Source organism: Pan troglodytes, chromosome 9 (assembly GCF_028858775.2).
Source record: "Pan troglodytes isolate AG18354 chromosome 9, NHGRI_mPanTro3-v2.0_pri, whole genome shotgun sequence".
Lineage (NCBI taxonomy): Eukaryota > Metazoa > Chordata > Mammalia > Primates > Hominidae > Pan > Pan troglodytes.
The window spans coordinates 22,634,260-22,652,103 of NC_072407.2; the positions used below are offsets into that span (position 1 = coordinate 22,634,260).

At 42.7% G+C, this 17,844-nt stretch overlaps 2 protein-coding genes across 9 annotated transcripts in view; both read right to left on the minus strand.

Annotated features, from left to right (window-relative positions):
- Positions 1-1,818, minus strand: part of UEVLD (UEV and lactate/malate dehyrogenase domains) — a 59,193-nt gene extending 57,375 nt beyond the window's left edge. For 4 of the 8 annotated variants that reach the window (XR_010147508.1, XM_001173417.8, XM_001173448.8 and 1 more), the window contains exon 1: positions 1,583-1,716. Coding sequence is in view for 5 of the 8 variants with exons in the window: in XM_001173417.8 (XP_001173417.1) it covers positions 1,583-1,624 (42 nt within the window). In the remaining 3 variants the exon portion in view is untranslated. Of the gene's footprint in view, positions 1-1,582 lie in introns of all 8 variants that reach the window. The other 4 variants (XM_001173464.7, XM_009460053.5, XM_009460052.5 and 1 more) reach the window with 4 other exon arrangements.
- A 10,391-nt stretch (positions 1,819-12,209) lies between these two features.
- Positions 12,210-17,844, minus strand: part of SPTY2D1 (SPT2 chromatin protein domain containing 1) — a 28,087-nt gene continuing 22,452 nt past the window's right edge. Inside the window, exons 5-6 of the mRNA XM_508321.7 lie at positions 17,287-17,364; positions 12,210-15,764 (exon numbers count right to left, since the gene is read on the minus strand). Of these exons, the coding sequence (XP_508321.5) occupies positions 15,671-15,764; positions 17,287-17,364 (172 nt within the window). The 3' untranslated portion in view covers positions 12,210-15,670. The remainder of the gene's footprint in view (positions 15,765-17,286; positions 17,365-17,844) is intronic.

Below are 17,844 nucleotides of genomic sequence, written 5' to 3' on the forward strand. Positions count from 1 at the left end.
CAAACAATAATAATAATAATAAGCTATCTATGTGCCAGACTCTATGCTATGCACTGATGGGGAAAAAAAATCCTCTACTATTCTACTCTCACCCTTGAAAAAACCATTGTCTCTCTTCTTTTCCTTCATTCCAGTTCCACCAAAAATATGCTCTACGTTTGAATCTTAACTTGAACAATTCTTCCCATCGGACAATCCATCATCGTCTGCACATTAAAACTTGAATGGTTCTTTTAATTTCACATGCTCTGAAGAGGAGACAGAAAGGGTAGTAATCCTAAGCATTATGATACTTCTCCTCCTACAAGATCTGCACCTGTCGCAGTAGATAAATTCATTCAAGTCACTTACATAAACAATTTCAATCTTAGGACTTCAAAACCTCCCACGGGTATGTAAACTGCCCCAACAAAGAAAGAAGCAAGTATAACAAAAACGGCATAAACTATGGTTTCTGCATTAGGAAGTCTTAAGAAGCATTAAGAATTATTTAAGGCCGGGTGCGGTGGTTCATACCTGTAATTCCACCACTTTGGGAGGCTCAGGCGGGTGGATCACTTGAGGTCAAGAGTTCGAGACCAGACTGGCCAACATGGTGAAAACCCATCTCTACTAAAATACAAAAATTAGCCAGGCATGGTGGCACGCGCCTGTAGTCCCAGCTACTTGGGAGGCTGAGGCACGAGAATCGGCTTGAACCCGGGAGGTGGAGGTTGCAGTGAGCCGAGATCGCACCACTGCACTCCAGCCTGGGGGACAGAGCAAGACTCTGTCAAAAAAAACACAAAAAACAAAAAACCACCTTAACTAGGAAACTGGTGAAAACTAGTCTTCTTAACTAGAAAATTGGCGGGGATTCCCTCAGATTGTACACCGGAAACTCAGGCTAGTCAGGTCTCGGAAATATAGGTCAGATTTCTAGGTCGGCCCGCCTACTCCCCAGCCTTCCAACATTAAGATCTCTCCAGGGCCTTCAAGCTGTCTTCATCTCTAAATCTACTCAGGTCTTTCATTCACTGCACAGTTACTTAGTACCTATGTTGTTGTCAAACATAGTGGCTAGAGGAAGGGAATACAAAAGCACAATGTCTGCAGTCAAAGGGGCTCACAGCAAGATTACGGTTTGTAAATACATAATTACTCCACAATGTGATAATCGATATCTTTGAAAACAGAAGGGTTGATTCAATCTTACAGGGAGTGACTGAGTTGGGTCTTAACAAAGGATGAGCTTTGCAATTCAAGAAAAAAGAAAAAAAAGGCAGACCATTTCAGCAGAGAGAAAGAGAGAAAGGCGTGGTTAGGCGTGTGCTGGGAGCTGTTTGAGGTCAGTGAAGCTGGGGGTATGAGGAGGGCTCGCACCAGGTGGAAGTTGGGAAACCTCAGAGTTGCGGGAGAAATCAGAATCCAGGTCCCCTCAGCCTCCCTGGGGCCGCGCCCCATAGCCGGTTTCAGACCAGCCGCCCCGGCTCCAAGCCCCACTACAAGCCGGGAAACGCAAAACAGAGGCAACCTGACCAAAGGCAGAGGCACCCCCCGCAAGACCCTGAGGACCCAGACTGGCCCAGCGGACTGCCCGCACCTTGCCAAGCAGCCGTCTCAGGCCCTCGCAGTCAAACTCCATCTCCAGGCCGGTCCCGAGCTAGGTCCCAGGACTCCAGCCCCCGGACCTTCTTCCGGACTTGCTGCAGGACGGAAGCCGCTGAGGACCAAACTTCCCGGCGGTCCAAGGCCCCGCCCCTTCCCAGACTGGAAATTCCACCCGCATTCAACGCCCCGGGCTCAGCCGCGGCTGCGCCCGGAATCCGGGGCCTCTCCTTCGTGACCCCGGAGTGGGCAAGTGACGAGGGCACGGCCAGAAACGCATTGGCGTCAAGGAAACCACGACCCATCTTCCTGGAAGGAAATTTGGGGACACTTATGAAGAGAAGACTAGGAAGGACCGGAGTAGAAGCACTAAAGGAGGTAGAGGCAACACGCGGTGTTCTTGAAGAGTTTCCAGACAGATGTATTAAATTCCACAGTGTATCAGGAAAGAGCAAGACCGAAAATTGCAGTTGAATTTAGGAAGGAGGCGGTAATGGAACTTCAGAAGCAAAATTTCAGGGAGTAGAAAGGAAAAACAAAGTCAGGAGGAGCCTTGCCGGAGAAGCGGAGATAGGACAGCCCCAGCATGAGGGTGGCTTAGCACGGGGAGAGTGGTTGCTTTTTAAATTTTTTTTAGGGGTGCCATAACAATGTTGGTGGTCAAAGAGATGAGAAATCCAGGTGAACAAATAGTTGCAAAACAAGAGAGGAGGGAGATGGGTGGATAAGGTCATCTGGAGAAGGTGGGCGAAGAAGAGATGCAGGATACAGTAATTTTCTGGCGTTGTTTGATCTCCTTGACCCATGGCTGACTTACCTGCCCTGTATCCCTGGCTTGAGCCACTGAAGCGAAAAGTCCCAGGAGCTGGATATTGTAATTGTCAAGAGGTTGGACATATAGGAGAGAGATTGTATTTATAGGAAGATCTGAAGGGAGTGCTGCCCTGACTCAGGAGAAGAAGCTGAAAAGCTGGAAGGAACATTCATTCAGAAAGTTTTTGTTGAGCATCTACTACTTGCCAGCTATTTTTCCAGGTCTCAGGATACAGCCGTGAACAAAATACACTCAGATAGCTGATGTCTTAAGGGTGTCATTCCTTTATTAGCAGAGAGAGAGCAAAACAATAAATGTAATAAGTAAATTATTCAGCATATCAGAAGGTTGATTACGTGTTGTGGAGAATAAATTCTGAAAAGGGTAAGGAGATTGGGGTAGGTCTCACTGAGGGGTGAGGGAGTAAGTGTTACGAATCCGAGTGCAGACAAAGCAGTAGCCTAAGGCATGTTCCCAGGGAGGCTCAACACAGCAAGGAGGCCAGTGTGGCTGGAGTAGAATGAAGTAAGATGGGAGCGGAGACAAGGAGGCTAAGTCAGGGAAATAAGAGGGGGGAACAAGTGGTTTAGAGAAGTGAGTCTTCTAGCGTGAGCCCCAGATCTGCAGCCTCAGGTGCTGGGAGTTGTTAGAAATGCAGATGCTAAGACCTCAACCCCAGCTTTATTCAATCACAGGCTCTGGGGTTGGGGACCAGCAATTCTCTTTTAACAATTCTTCCAGATGATTCTGATGGGTGATGAAGTCCAAGAACCACTGTGGGACTTTGTAGACAATTGTAAGGACTCTGGCCTGTCCCTGCCCTCCAGCCAGAGACCATCAGGAACACACCGGTGCTTAAACAAGTTGAGTTCATTATTAATAGTTCTTGCAGTGAGGAAGCAGGTGTTGTGGAGGACCATTGGGACAGCTTGGTGAGGGTGAGAGAACCTATTATAGAATTTGGGCGATTTGCGGGAGGGCTCAAGAAAGCCAGGCTTCACCCTGGATTGGGTGCTGTCAGAAAGCAGGGACATTTCTGTGACTAGGTATCTGAATAAGTATTGTCTATAAGATGGACAGACTAGAGTGAGGATAAAGCTATACTTAGTAAAGAAGCAGCAGTCACTCATAATAGCAGAGAAGGACGTTTGGTATTTCATGGCTTGCACAGTGACCTTGCTCTCTTGTCTCTGCTTAGACAAAATTTTGAAATGGCCATGTTGTTGTGTCCCTTTTTTATAGTCTGACTGACCTTGTCTCATGTTGGTGTTCTGTGAGATTATGTCCCACAGAAGAATAACTGGGCCAAGCTGTGAGCATCAGGCCAGCTTCTAACAACCCTGAAGTCTAGCTGTGTCAGACCAGCTCTCAGATGTCAGGGCCTGCCTCTTCCTTTCTCAGGCTTTTAATCTGGGAGAAAGAGAAAGCCACTGGGAGGTTTCTAACAGAACAGTGACATGATCTGACTGAGCTTTAAAAAAATATTAATAACTCTGCAGTGTTGTGAAGAGGCAGTAGTGTCAGGCAAGAGTAGGCCAGAAGACAAGGTAGGAGGAAGATTACAGAGAAAAGTTGATAGAAGGGCTGTTAAGTGCATCTCAGCCAGATCTAACCAACCTTAAAACAGTAGAACTGCCAGGGGCTCCAAATTCTAATAGATCCTGCCAGAAATCCGTGGTATAAGGAAAAGATACCAGTTAGCAGCAAGGCCAGAGCAAGATTCTTCCATCTTTTATGAAAGAGCCTTTTATGAAAGAGGCCTTCCAACCAAACCAATTCTCTTCTGGTTTAGTCACTATGCACACTTTATGCCAGAGAGAGTGTGAGTGAGTGAGTGTGTGTGTATGTAGCATTTCCTTTGTGGAAGGTATACTGCTAAGAGTTTTATGTGCTTTATCTCTGTTCATCTTCATAAGACCCTATGACCTGGATAGAATTATTACCTCAATTTTACTGATAAGAAAATTGAGGTGTATTGTTATATTACCTATTTTACTTGTTTCTGAGGTTCTGTTGAATAAGAGATGTATTAATGATAGCTTTTGGGGGGAGAAGAAAACTACAAAATTAAACATACATACTGATTTTAACACAACTATTTGAAAAGAATGTAAATGTGAAATAGAGGATATGTGTATAATTGTCTCCATTTTACAGATAGGGAAACCAAAGACTAAGGTTAAATTACTGCAGAAGATGATGTCAAAGACTATCTTCCTAAACTACATGTTATAGTGCCTCTCACTGTGGGTGAAATTGTGATGACACTTTGTGATTAATAATAGTCTAGGAAATCAGCCAGGTGTGGTGGCTCATGCCTGTAATCCCAGCACTTTGGGATGCCCAGGCGGGCGTATCATCTGAGGTCAGGAGTTCGAGACCAGCCTGGCTAACATGGCGAAACCTCATCTCTGCTAAAAATACAAAAATTAGCTGGATGTGGCGGCAGGTGCCTTTCATCCCAGCTCTTTGGGAGGCTGAGGGAGGGAGAATTGCTTGAAGTTGGGAGGCAGAGGTTGCAGTGAGCCGAGATCTTGCCACTGTATTCAGCCTGGGCAACAGAGTGAGATTCCATCAAAAAAAAAAAGGTCTACAAAGTCTGAATTATGTGCTTATATTGCTATGCAGTTACAAGAGAAAGGCTGTGTAGTACTGAAATTGGCTTTTTTTTTTAAGCCTCTCCCTTGACTTCCATCCTGACCACCAGGCTACCCTCATCTCCTGAAACTGGTGCTATTAGATCCTATAATCCAGTTAGGCTGAAACATTCACTGTTCCCCAAGTACATTGTCTTCTTCCTTGCCTCATGCCTTAGTAGCTGCCAGGAGTGTTTTATTATACTTTTGTACCTGTCTACCTCCATCTCCACTCCTCTTTCTGTCCTCAGATACTGTAAGGCCCTGGCAAATAGGGGTTGAATCTCATTCATCTCTATATTCCTAGTGCCTAGCATAATTATTTATGCATATATTCCTTCTTATATGTAGAAAGCCAGATATAAAGAACCTGCAGTGGAAAGTTTGCAGAATGAATGAACGTATAAGGTGATCAATGCCTTAAGGAGAAGAAGGTATAGTGTACTAGTTCTCAGCCTTATCTGGGCTTCAGACTTTTTTTTAAAACATCTGTTGAGACCGGGCTCAGTGGCCCACTCCTGTAATCCCAACACTTTGGGGCTGAGACAGGAGGATCACTTCAGCCCAGGAGTTTGAGACCAGTCTGGTTTTGTAGACCCAACTCTACAAAAAATTTAAAAATTAGCCGGGCATGGTGGTGCACACCTGTAATCCCAGCTACTTGGGAAACTAGAGCAGGAGGATCTCTTGCGCCCAGGGGGCTGAGGCTGCACTGAGCTGTGTTTGTGCCACTGCATTCCAGCCTGGGTGACAGAGCAAGATCGTGTCTCAAAAAAAAATCTGTTGAAGATATAGACCTGTCCCTGTATACATAGTCACGTATACAGTTTGTTTTGTGTCCAGTTTCTGGAATGTTTGTAGATTTACTGAAGTCTGCTAGACCCCAAGTGTCGTTGGTGGGATCATAATTTGCTACAACCTTTGGGCAGAGTAGTCTTGTACCTTTGACCCCATAATGCCACATTGGGAATCTGTCTTACAGAAATAAAAGTACTCAGGATATATGTACAAAGATGTTAGTAATGTTAAAAGGGGGAAAAATGTCCCAAACTAAGAAATGGGAAAAGTGTATATGCTGCATCTTTGTAAGTTTTAGAAAAAACACAAAAATGGCTTGTTTAAAATTAGAGCTTGTTTTTTTTTTTTTTTTTTTGGTGCTGTACTTCTGATCTCTCTTTATACCCTTTGTTGCTTTCATGATTATTGGCCCTAGCAGACATATTAGGGGACAAAACCTTGTTATTCCAGATATCACACATATATGTATTCTTATCATATACTTCTTTTATTTTTTTTTTTTTTTGAGATGGAGTCTTGGTCTGTCGCCCAGGCTGGAATGCGGTGGTGCGATCTCGGCTCACTGCAAGCTCTGCCTCCTGGGTTCATGCCATTCTCCTGCCTCAGCCTCCCGAGTAGCTGGGACTACAGGCACCCACCACCATGCTTGGCTAATTTTTTGTATTTTTAGTAGAGACGGGGTTTCACTGTGTTAGCCAGGATGGTCTAGATCTCCTAACTTCGTGATCCGCCTGCCTCGGCTCCCCAAAGTGCTGGGATTACAGGCGTGAGCCACTGCGCCCGGCCAGGACATCCTTTTAAGTCTTTTTTTGTTTCCCCCTCCCTTGCATATATAGCTGTACTTGTTTCAAAGCACTATGGAATTTGCAAAGGGTCTGCTGGAGACCGTATTTGACTTGCGGATTGCAGGCCAAGTGGATCAGTGGTTATTGGTAGGAAGGGGGATGGTAGGGATTGGTGGGACCTTTTAGCAGCCCTTCTGGTCACCACACAGAGTGGTTACCCACTGGGCCAATGAGTAGAGCCATCTCTGCCCTCAAATTTTCTTTCTGATTCAGCCTCCAACTCTGAAGTGGCAGGAGAGGTGGCCTGCTCAGGAGAGCAAAACACAACTGAGGAGGCGGGCTTTAGGTGAAGATCTGCTGCAGTAAGTGGGTGGTCAGGTCTGGTGGGTTGGATTCCTCCCTTTCCAGAGTACTTGGTAGCACCCTGAAGTCTCAGTGGAGAGTGCTTATTCCTCTGGAAAATATAATAAACTGTGGAAGGGGAAATGATTTGGTGAGTACTGCTGAGGACAGCAGGCCAAAGTTGTCTATTAATAACCATGTCTCATAGGTGTTGTTTTGAAGACTGTTCCCATCTATTATTTTTCTCCTCACAACACTGTAATATATTATACTATTAATAGCATTCTTTTTTTTTTTTTTTTTTTTTCTGAGACAGGTCTTGCTCTGCCACCCAGGCTGGAGTGAGGTGCAAGCAGTCTTCCCATCTCAGCTTCTTGGGTAGCTGATCCTCAGGCACATGCCACCATGCCTGGCTAATTTTTTTTTTATTTTTTGTAGAGACAAGGTGTCACTATGTTGCCCAGGCAGGTCTTGAACTCCAGGCCTCAAGTGGTCCTCCAGCCTTGGCCTCCCAGAGTGCTGGGATTGCAGGCATAAACCACCGTGCCTTGCCAGGACCAGCATTTTTAATGTCCCTTTTGGCAGATACTGAAACTGGAGTTAACATTGAACTTGGGTTTAGGTCCTAGCTTTGTGACTTTCTAGCTATGTGACCTTGGGAAAGTTTAATTAGTTTCTTTGAACTTCAGTTTCAAAGTTTCTTCTGTACAACAGGAGATATCACTATTTTTGTGAAGATTATATTTGGGAATTAATGTAAAGCATTTAATGCAAAGCTCAAAAATTAGCATTTAGTAAAATACTAACTTAACAACAAGCAAATAATGAACCAGTCAACAAAGATTTACTGGTGACAGTGACCTCAGCTATTTACCTGAGGCCACACACAGTAGCTCGTTGGTAAAGGTGGGATGCGAGCACATTTCTCTGTCTCTGGACTTAATAGCCTCCCATACTCATTCCACTAGACCAGCCTGCCTACAGGAAACACTAATGGCAGTACCCTTTTAGCAGGCCGTCTCCTGGGTTTCTTACGTTTCACCCCATTTCATTCAGACCTGTTTTTTTTCAGAGCTGTGCCTATTGTTAGAGAAACTTAACTCGGAGAGTTTTAATAATATACTGATTACAGGAGCAGAAGGTTTTTTGGAAGCTACTCCAGAAGTTAGGGGTGTTTAGCCCCAGCCCCAGGTATACTAAGAGCAGGACTTGATGGTTGGGGTTTTTATCTCCATCTGCCCCAGGATTTCTGTGAATGCATTAGCCCAAAGCAGTCAGAACTTTGTGGCAGTCCTGACCAGACCACTTAAACTATTCTGTGCCTCACTTTCTCCAGCTGCGAAATGAGTAAACAGACAGCCCATCTTCCTTCTCTTCCCTTCTCAGGAAAGTTGTAAATAGGCTCACCCTACATGTTAAGAGTTTAACTGTACCATTTTATAAAATGAAAGATTTCTTTTTTGAACAGCCTAACAATAGCATATAAAGTTATTTGCTCATGGCATACCTAGCCAGCTAATTCTCTTAATGAATCCAGGCTTTTTTTCTTTTGCATAGCATCTGATTGCACAAAGCCAATAGTTAAACATTTTGGCAGGTGACGAGTTAATGAGTATACTGCCAGCTAGGTCCAAATCACAGACACACCAGAGCACAGGGCCCTTTTGATAAATTTTCTTTAACCCAACGCATCTAGCACCCTGGCCAACCATCCCATAGGTGCTCATGCTGACTGGGTTGCCAAGGTTACAGGAGCTGATATCATAATTGGTGTCTGAGCTCTGCCCCCCTAAATGGCCATGAGGAGCCACTTCAATTCAGACTAGGCCACGAAGCTCCTTAGTGAGGAGCTGCCATGCTGGGCCATCCACCATCTGGATTCCTACGACTCAGGGAATAGAACACTGCACCTTCCAGAAGCACTTGTTTCTTCGTGGGTACACCACCAGCTGAGAAAGAAGCCTCATGATGATTGTTGTCTTATGGATGCTTCTCATTGCAGGAACCATGTGGAAGGGATATAAATATCCCCCAGGAGGGGTAAGTGTACCTTCAACTTTGTTCTCTATTCCTACTTTGAAATGTATTCCCGCCCCCAAAAACAAACTAAGTATGAAAATCCAACTCTAGTAACATTAGAAACAAATACTTTTATTATTTTTTTAAAGTTACTGTAGCTGTTGGGAGGGTTCCCATTTTCTTTCACGTGATCTTTAAGGCCCAGAGTCAAAGCTTTCTGAGTTGGGCAGTCTTGTCTCTGTTGTGCTAATGGACATTTTGTATGCCCAGTCTTTGATGCCATTTCCTAAGGATCAGTCCACTTCAGAAATCCAAACTTCTCTCTTCCACAAGTAAACACTAGTCTGTAAAAGGGATCTGGTGGCAGATGTCTCTTTTCTCTCTCCTCCTGCTAGACCTTGGAATTTCTGTCTTTTCTCTGCCTCTTGTCAGCTCCCCAGTGCTAAGCTCCCCTTGCATCCGGGATCAGAGGCATTAGGTGAGACAGAATTGGAGGTAACCTCCCCTGCCAGTCCTTGCCTGGGAGGCCAAATGCCTAAGCCCCCACACTAGAAACCACTAGGCCTGCATGACACACACTTTCTTTTTTCCCCCACAGACTCCAGTGGAAGTAAGCAAGGATGATCCTGGTGAAGTAATGCAGCTGTGAAGCTCACCTGACCAGCTGTACAGTTCCTGTTGTTGGTTTCGCATAAAGTAATTGCACATCATTTTGTCATAGTTTATGTTAAGAAGTTACCGCACTTTTTTTTTTTTTTTTTTTTTTTTTGAGACAGAGTCTCGCTGTGTCGCCCAGGCTGGAGTGCAGTGGCGCGATCTCGGCTCACTGCAAGCTCCACCTCCTGGGTTCATGCCATTCTCCTGCCTCAGCCTCCCGAGTAGCTGGGACTACAGGCGCCTGCCACCACGCCTGGCTATTTTTTTGTGTTTTTAGTAGAGACGGGGTTTCACCGTGTTATCCAGGATGGTCTCGATCTCCTGACCTCATGATCTGCCTGCCTCGGCCTCCCAAAGTGCTGGGATTACAGGCATGAGCCAATGCGCCCGGCATTACCGCATTTTTTAAGATGAATGAAGACTTAGTATTCTGTTAGCTTGTAACAGAGAGACAGAGGGTGGGGAAGTAGTTGAGTGGATGGGAGACAATTGGGTCCTTCTGCTACATGGTCTCTAAGACTGGCATTAAGATACCTAGTTTTGCCTGGCGCGATGGCTCACACGTGTGATCTCAGCACTTTGGGAGGCCAACACAGGTGGATCATCTAGGGTCAGGAGTTCAAGACCAGCCTCGCCAACATGGTGAAACCCCGTCTCTACTAAAAACACAAAAAATTAGCTAGGGTGTGGTGTGGTGGCACGTCTGTAGTCCCAGCAACTCGGGAGGCAGTGGTTGCAGTGAGCTGAGATCGGCCACTGCACTCCAGCCTGGGTGACAGAGTGAGACTGTCTCAAAAGAAAAAAAAAGAACCCTAAGCTTATACCATGTGGGGTAAGAACCTCATTTTTAATATTAGGGTTAAATACTGAAGTATAATTATCCTAATCCTTAAAATAACCTTCTGAAGCTATTAGCCTCATCTTACAAAATGGCAAAAATGAAGTTGAGGGGCATGTTTATCTTGCCAACACACACAGCCCTGGGCTGCAGAGTCAAGATTAAGATCCAGGCCTTCTCCCTTCACACTTTCATGTGCCAAGGAAAAGAGCCAAACAAGAGACTGTGGGATATCCAAGATCTTGCTGTTTAAATGTCTCCCTCACCTGAAAACCCAAGAAGTTAGGCCAGGCGTGGTGGCTCACACCTGTAATCCCAGCACTTTGGGAGGCCGAGGCAGGCGGATCACTTGAGGTCAGGAGTTCGAGACCCGCTTGGCCAACATGGTGAAACCCCGTATCTACTAAAAATACAAAAATTAGCCAGGTGTGGTGGTGGGCACCAGTAATCCTAGCTACTTGGGAGGCTGAGGCAGGAGAATTGCTTGAACCCAGGAGGTGGGGGTTACAGTGAGCCGAGATTGCACCACTGCACTCCAGCCTGGGTGACAAAGCAAGACCTTGTCTCAAAAAGAAAAAGAAAAAAAAAAAAGAGAAAAGAAAACCCAGGAAGTTGCCTGATAATTCTTTTTCATGACTACTGAAAAGATGGGAGCGTGAGAAAGACCTAACAGGAGTAAATACTTTAAAAACAAATTGTATGGAACTGTACCCATTCTGAGGATGACTGATACAGTTCCAGTATTCAGAACAAGTATAACTTTTCCAGCAAAGCAGATCTTTTGTTTACATAGAAAACATTTTGTTATTTGGGAAGTTTGCTTAACTATTTGTAAGTGGCTCTTTGCGATTAATGGATTACCTTTTTTTAATGGAAAGAAAATAAATTCAAAATCCATAAGCAAAACTTTAGTAATTTCTGACTCTAGGATACTAGCATCTTCTATTTCTTATGTGATTTAGACTCAACATTTTCCAGTGAGTTAAGTACTTACATCCTCTGGCTGTATAGCTGTGCCCATTTGCCTCATAATACATTTTTTTTTGAGACAGTTTCGTTCTGTCACCCAGGATAGAGTGCAGTGGTGCAATCTCGGCTCACTGCAACCTCCACCTCCCAGGTTTAAGTGATTCTTATGCCTCAGCCCCCTGAGTAGCAGGGATTACAACGCACGCCACATTTTTGTATTTTTAGTAGAGACGGAGTTTTGCCATGTTGGCCAGGCTGGTCTCGAACTCCCAGCCTCAAGTGATCCACCTGCTTCTACCTCCCAAAGTGCTGGGATTACAGGTGTGAGCCACTGTGCCCAGCCTGCCTCATATACATTTCTAAGGACTCCTCTTCTCAGCCATCTCAAGCTGCTTTTATCATAAGAGATAGGACCCTGCTCATTTTGACAAGAGGAACCATATACCCAGCTGTGTCCTCCCTCCATTTGAGTAAACTTCCAAAACTTGAGCCACTAAAAGATTCCATTGCTCTGACCACCTAACAGTTCTCCTAACATGGGTCAGAGAGCAGAACAGTTCTCTAAGCTGGTAGGGGGAGAGACTCTATCATGTTAGAGCAGACATGAATGTGTAAGGGAGAATAAGCAGAGCAGTGTGTGCAATAGGCAAACCGTATCTCTGAAGTGTGATGAGTATACCGGGGTTTCTAGCTGGAAAAATGTTCAGGGTGATGAGATAAAGAATATCTCAAAGTTTTAATCAATAAATGCAAACCAGCAAAAATATCAATAAAATATTTTTAATGCCTACAATTTCTTGTATACATAAATTGCAAAACTTTCACCTGTATATGCAAAAGTATATTCTCTTGCAGGTCAACAGCACCAGAAAACAAGCTAAACTATCTAAAAATTTTTTTAACTTGATTTGTCCATTGTGTAAAAGACAGGATGGATTTAATTACTCCAAAGAAATCTCTATCTCACTCTTAATCATACACTAAACGTCTGAATATTTAATCACATCCACTCAGAAAATAAATAGTAGTCTAATATATTCAATACATTGAAAATAAAACAACCAGTCTCTCTTCATATATTTATTCTCTTTCCAAACATGTTTTGGTCTCCTGCTATATCTCAGAAATTTACCAATAGCTGCTTTTAAGTTACAAAATACAAAACAACAATTTATTTCTTGGAGAAAATCTTGGGGATTACATTAAAAATGAAAATTTGAGTTCCCACTTTTTTTTTTTTTTTTTGGCATGGAGTCTCGCTCTGTCACCCAGGCTGGAGTGCAGTGGTGCTATCTTGGCTGACTGCAACCTCCACCTCCCAGGTTCTAGCGATTCTCCTGCCTCAGCCTCCCCGGTAGCTGGGATTACAGGTGTGTGCCACCGCACCCGGCTAATTTTTTTATTTTTAGTAGAGACAGGGTCTCACCATGTTGGCCAGGCTGGTCTCGAACTCCTGGTCTCAAGTGATCCGCCCGCCTCGGCCTCCCAAAGCGCTGGGATTACAGGCTTGAGCCACCATGCCCGGCCAGACTTACTTTTTTGTTAACGGTCTTTGAATCTTTTCACGGCACACATGTAAGGCTGCCTGTGACATGTGGTACCCTGGCCTCCAACTGGACACAACTGCATTTATAGTTTAGCGAAAATACAAAGTTCTGAAAGTAGCCTTAAAAGAAGTGCCCTTTGCTTTGACATAGCAATATCAAAAGCAAGTGGGACTGTGCAATCAGAGCCATGAGTTTTATGAAAACTACTTTCCTTTCACATCATTTGTTAGAGAATGCCACACCCATGATCATGTAACATTATTACAATCATGAAATATTACTACATTCGTGATTAACATTACCCAAAAGGCACATCTTCAAATGTTGAATTAAGAAAATCCAAAAATCAAAACAGTAGAGAATACATTAAAAATCAAGCATTTAATTTGTAAACCTTAATGAAATAACAGCCTACTCCAGTTTCTTCAAAGGTTTGTGAGCTTTTTATAAGAGTGGTCAGGAAGTGCAGAAAAACAACATGGAAGACAGGATTTGGAAACAAGGCCAAAATTTAAAAGACTTAACCTTTTTTTCTTTTAAATGAGCCACAGAAGTGCTCTTTTATAATGTTGATGCAAATCAACATTTATATTATAGAAATGCACTCAGAAGTAACAGACACACAAGGTTAAAACCTGATTCTTCCCACTAAGTTCTGGAAATTTATTCTAACATAATGGTGCCTTTCTGTACAAAGAACTGTACCATATCATAAATTTACTGCTAGTAAACTTTAAGCCACCAGAAATCTTTCAGCTGTGACAAGCACTTGATTGTAATGACAGATTTCAGAGTCTGAATACTGAAAAATACATATATCCAATAAAAAATTTTTGAAGGGGGAATAAAAGCACATAAATGGCAGCAGAGGAATTGATGTTCTAAGCCTGTTTTATTACATGGGACATCACACTACCCTTAATTTCACTGAAGGTATCTGAAATGGGTGAGATGAAATCAATAGGATTTTCTGCTACCATTGTAACAGTTCTATATGTAGTTACAAAGGGTGTTATTCCTAGTGATGATGACACCTTTCATGGGATTCAACTTAAAAATTAAATCCTTGCACTTTCAAAGTTTGAAACTCAATTCAAAATGAGTCCGTCTTAAAAGCCTGGCTCATATGATCCCATTAAGGGAGGCTAACAATGGTAATCTATAATACCCAAACTTGAAGAATAAAGACTTTATGGATAAAAAGGAATAAACCAAAATATTTGGGCTGTTGAAGTATAAGGGCCTGTTGTAGGACAATCCCTCCTACTTCCTAATCCCCCCCATACAATGGCTTAAGATAGCCAAAACGTTTATTGTAGAACGTTTATTATTCCTACAAGCTTATGTCTCACTTCCCCTAAGCCTCTGTACTTACAGTCAAGGACAAATGCTGTCTAGCATCATATCTCATTTTCTGTTGCTGACAGTTCTTGAGACTTGGCTTCCTTCCAGCATGATCCTAAGTCAGCCTGATTGGAACTGCTTGGACTTGAAGGTTAAGGGCTATTAAGTCCATATTTATGACTTTAAAAAGGGTAAAAATGAGTTTCCACAGCTCAGTAAAATAACGATAACAGGGAACATCCCTTCCTACCTGGGGAAAAAAATCTCTTCACAGTGCATAGTTTGAAATCAAAGTGCAATATGGGCAAAAAGAGAAGGTGGTGCTCTCAATACCATAAATTTAGTTTTTGGTTTTCTGCCATTAATATTTGCTAACAAATTCAAGCTAAAAAATGAAGTCATTAATGTCAAGAGGTACGAGGGCACCTTGGGATTTCAAAATATCTTTATGATGGGGAAGGGGAGGAGGGGAGAGCCTCACATGTTACTTCCTTATTTTATAAACTATTACTCTTTCAAATCTAATGTTTGAATAAAATATTTTTTCTTCGATATAAAAATGAATTTTTTTTAGATAAAAATCAATCAGCACAGTGACCTTGTCTTACACTAAAGCCAACATAACAGTAAATCTGAAAGGAAAACTTAGAAAAGAATATTATACTGTTATAACCTGTATTTTAACTTGAAAATTTTTTCATTAATTCCTAGCCACCTAAATTAATGAGTAAGAATGCTCAGCATCCAATCCATGAATACAGAATTTATTCTACTTTGTACTTCAAAGTCACAGGATGACATCCATATGATAGTTATAAATTCTACTCTACATTTTCAAGTTCTCAATCCATAGATTAGGACAAGTCACTTTATTGCTGGCAACATTCATGGAAGGTCCAGGTTTCTCATAAAAAGACTAAGTTTGATTGGGAGCAGGGCAGTGCCCTGCTCACAGATCAGCAGAAGAATTACAGAAATCAAGAGACAACCTTTTTTTTCCTTTCAAAGTAGCAAAGGAACAATAAAAGATTGGCTGACTGGTGAGTGGCCCCACATTAGAGTGCATAGCTCATCAGGATCAAGGCTGGCATCTGTGAACAGTTAACTTCATAAGAGCACAAGTGGGCATTATATCATCTGCATTACAGATTTCACCCTGGAAAATATCTGAAAATATTTTATGCTCAAATGACAGCCTGCAAATGACAGTATGCATTCCTTCTCCTTGAGTACCCAAGTATAAATCTAAAATGATAAGGGGGCTTCTTCAGTCTGAAGGCAGGAAATCCTTGCAGCAGAGCAGCTCTAGAATTTCACAAAAATAAAAGCAGCAGCTAACGCCTCTTCAGCTTCTTGGCCCTTCGACGTTGCATTTCTTCTTCTTCACGTCTCATTTCCTCTAAGTCCTCTTGCATACCCAGTCTTAAGCTGCCAAAGAATTTTTAAAGGGTATTTGTCAATATACATGAGATGACCACTTTCCTTAAAAAGAATGAAATTTCCAACTGGGAGCTCACATGGATTGTGCTGATGCTCTCAAAATGCCTCACGGCTTTACCACTGAAAACAAACTAGCAGGGATATTTTTTTACCAGGGGCCACAGACCCAAATTGTCGTGGGAAAAAGAACTCACACACCACAAAAACCTTACTATTTCCATTAAAATAATAAAATATAGGTTTATCTCAATAGCTTTTAAAAATAAACAGCAAGAAGCATTTATTCATTAACTAACATTCTATTCTTGTTCTCTTCCAACACTTTAGTTTGAAATTTCATGGGCAAGAGGGAGAAAAAGATATAGTATTCTGGCTTGAGACTGAAGTGAATTATTTACCTATAATAACATTATGGCGGGGCACAGTGGCTCACACCTGTAATCCCAGCACTTTAGGAAGCCGAGCCAGGCAGATCACCTGAGGTCAGGAGTTTGAGACCAGCCTGGCCAACATATGGTGAAACCCCATCTCTACTAAAAATTACAAAAATTAGCTGGGCGTGGTAGCGCACACCTGTAGTCCCAGCTACTTGGGAAGTTGAGGCAGAAGAATCGCTTGAACCCGGGGACGTGGGGGTTGCAGTGAGCCGTGATCATGCCACCGCACTCCAGCCTTGGCGACAGAGCAAGACCCTGTCTCTTAAAAAAAAAACAAAAAACAACAACAATACTATAAACAAAGTATTTACTTTTTACCCCAATAGAGAAAGTATCATTAGCTTACTATCAGATAGCCAAACAGAAATCAGAGGAAATGTAATATACCTACATCCCTGAGGCCAGCAATGTTACAGGTTACCAAGATTGAGATGTGTCTGATGCAGAAAAAAAAGCAAGAATTTGCTACAACAGGATTAGGGAAAGCATCTAACATTTACTGTATATCCACACATGTGAGGCACTGCACTAGGCATCTTGTACACGTCTTAATCCTCATTATACTTAAATGAGTAAAACAGTATATTCTCATTTTACAAAAGAAAATAGGCTAGGCATGGTGGCTCACACCTATAATCCCAACACTTTGTGAGGCTAAGGCAGGAGGATTGCTTGAGCCCAGGACTTTGGGACCAGCCTGGATAACAAAGCAAGACCCCATCTCTTAAAAACAAAACAAACAAAAAAAACAGTGATGGTCCAGTGCAGTGGCTCATGCCTGTAATCCCAGCACTTTGGGAGGCTGAGATGGGAGGATCACTTGAGGCCAGGGGTTTGAGACTAGCCTGGTCAACATAGCGAGACCCCATCTCTGTTAAAAAACAAAAAAAACAAAAACCAGTGAAAAAACAGAACTGTTAAGGAATTTGTCCAAGGCCCCACAGCTAGTAAACAGGATTGGAATCCAGAATTCTCTGGCCCAAAGCCCCAGTTCCCAATGGTGCAATTGTAGCAATACGCAGAAAGGAATTTTTAGGACATTTTTGCACAAGTATGTTAAATTTTATGCTTACCTCTTTGCTTCTTCCTTCTGCTGCTCTTTCCAACTACTTTCCATGTAACGTAAGGCATAATCACTTTCATCTTTGTATCTGATAAAAGGAAATCAAAATGATAAGAAGAGAAAACTTCAATTTTCTAAAGGAACTACGTCCTCTCATTTAAAAAATCAGTATCTCCTTTAAAACTAAATCAAGCACACATTTAGAATTACTCCTTGCTTGGCAGCGAGTGAGGGGAGTGGAGGATGGATAGGTTTCTGAAGTAAAGACAAGTTTTAGATAAGCCCTTATTACCCTCAGAGGGCAACTATTCTGAAGCTAATGTTCATGAAGGTACCGATCCTACAGTGCTTCCTCAACTCACTCACCTACATTTACTTGATAATTTATAATATTAAAATTTGAAAGCACAGTATATTTGAAAATTATTTTATATATAATAATCTAATTTGAGCTTCATGACCATCATGAGGTGGGGAAAGACTTTAGACCAGAGGAAACTGAAGCAGTTGGGTTAACAGACTGACCAAGAACATACAGCTTGTTCTTTCAAGAGCCAATCTACTTCTA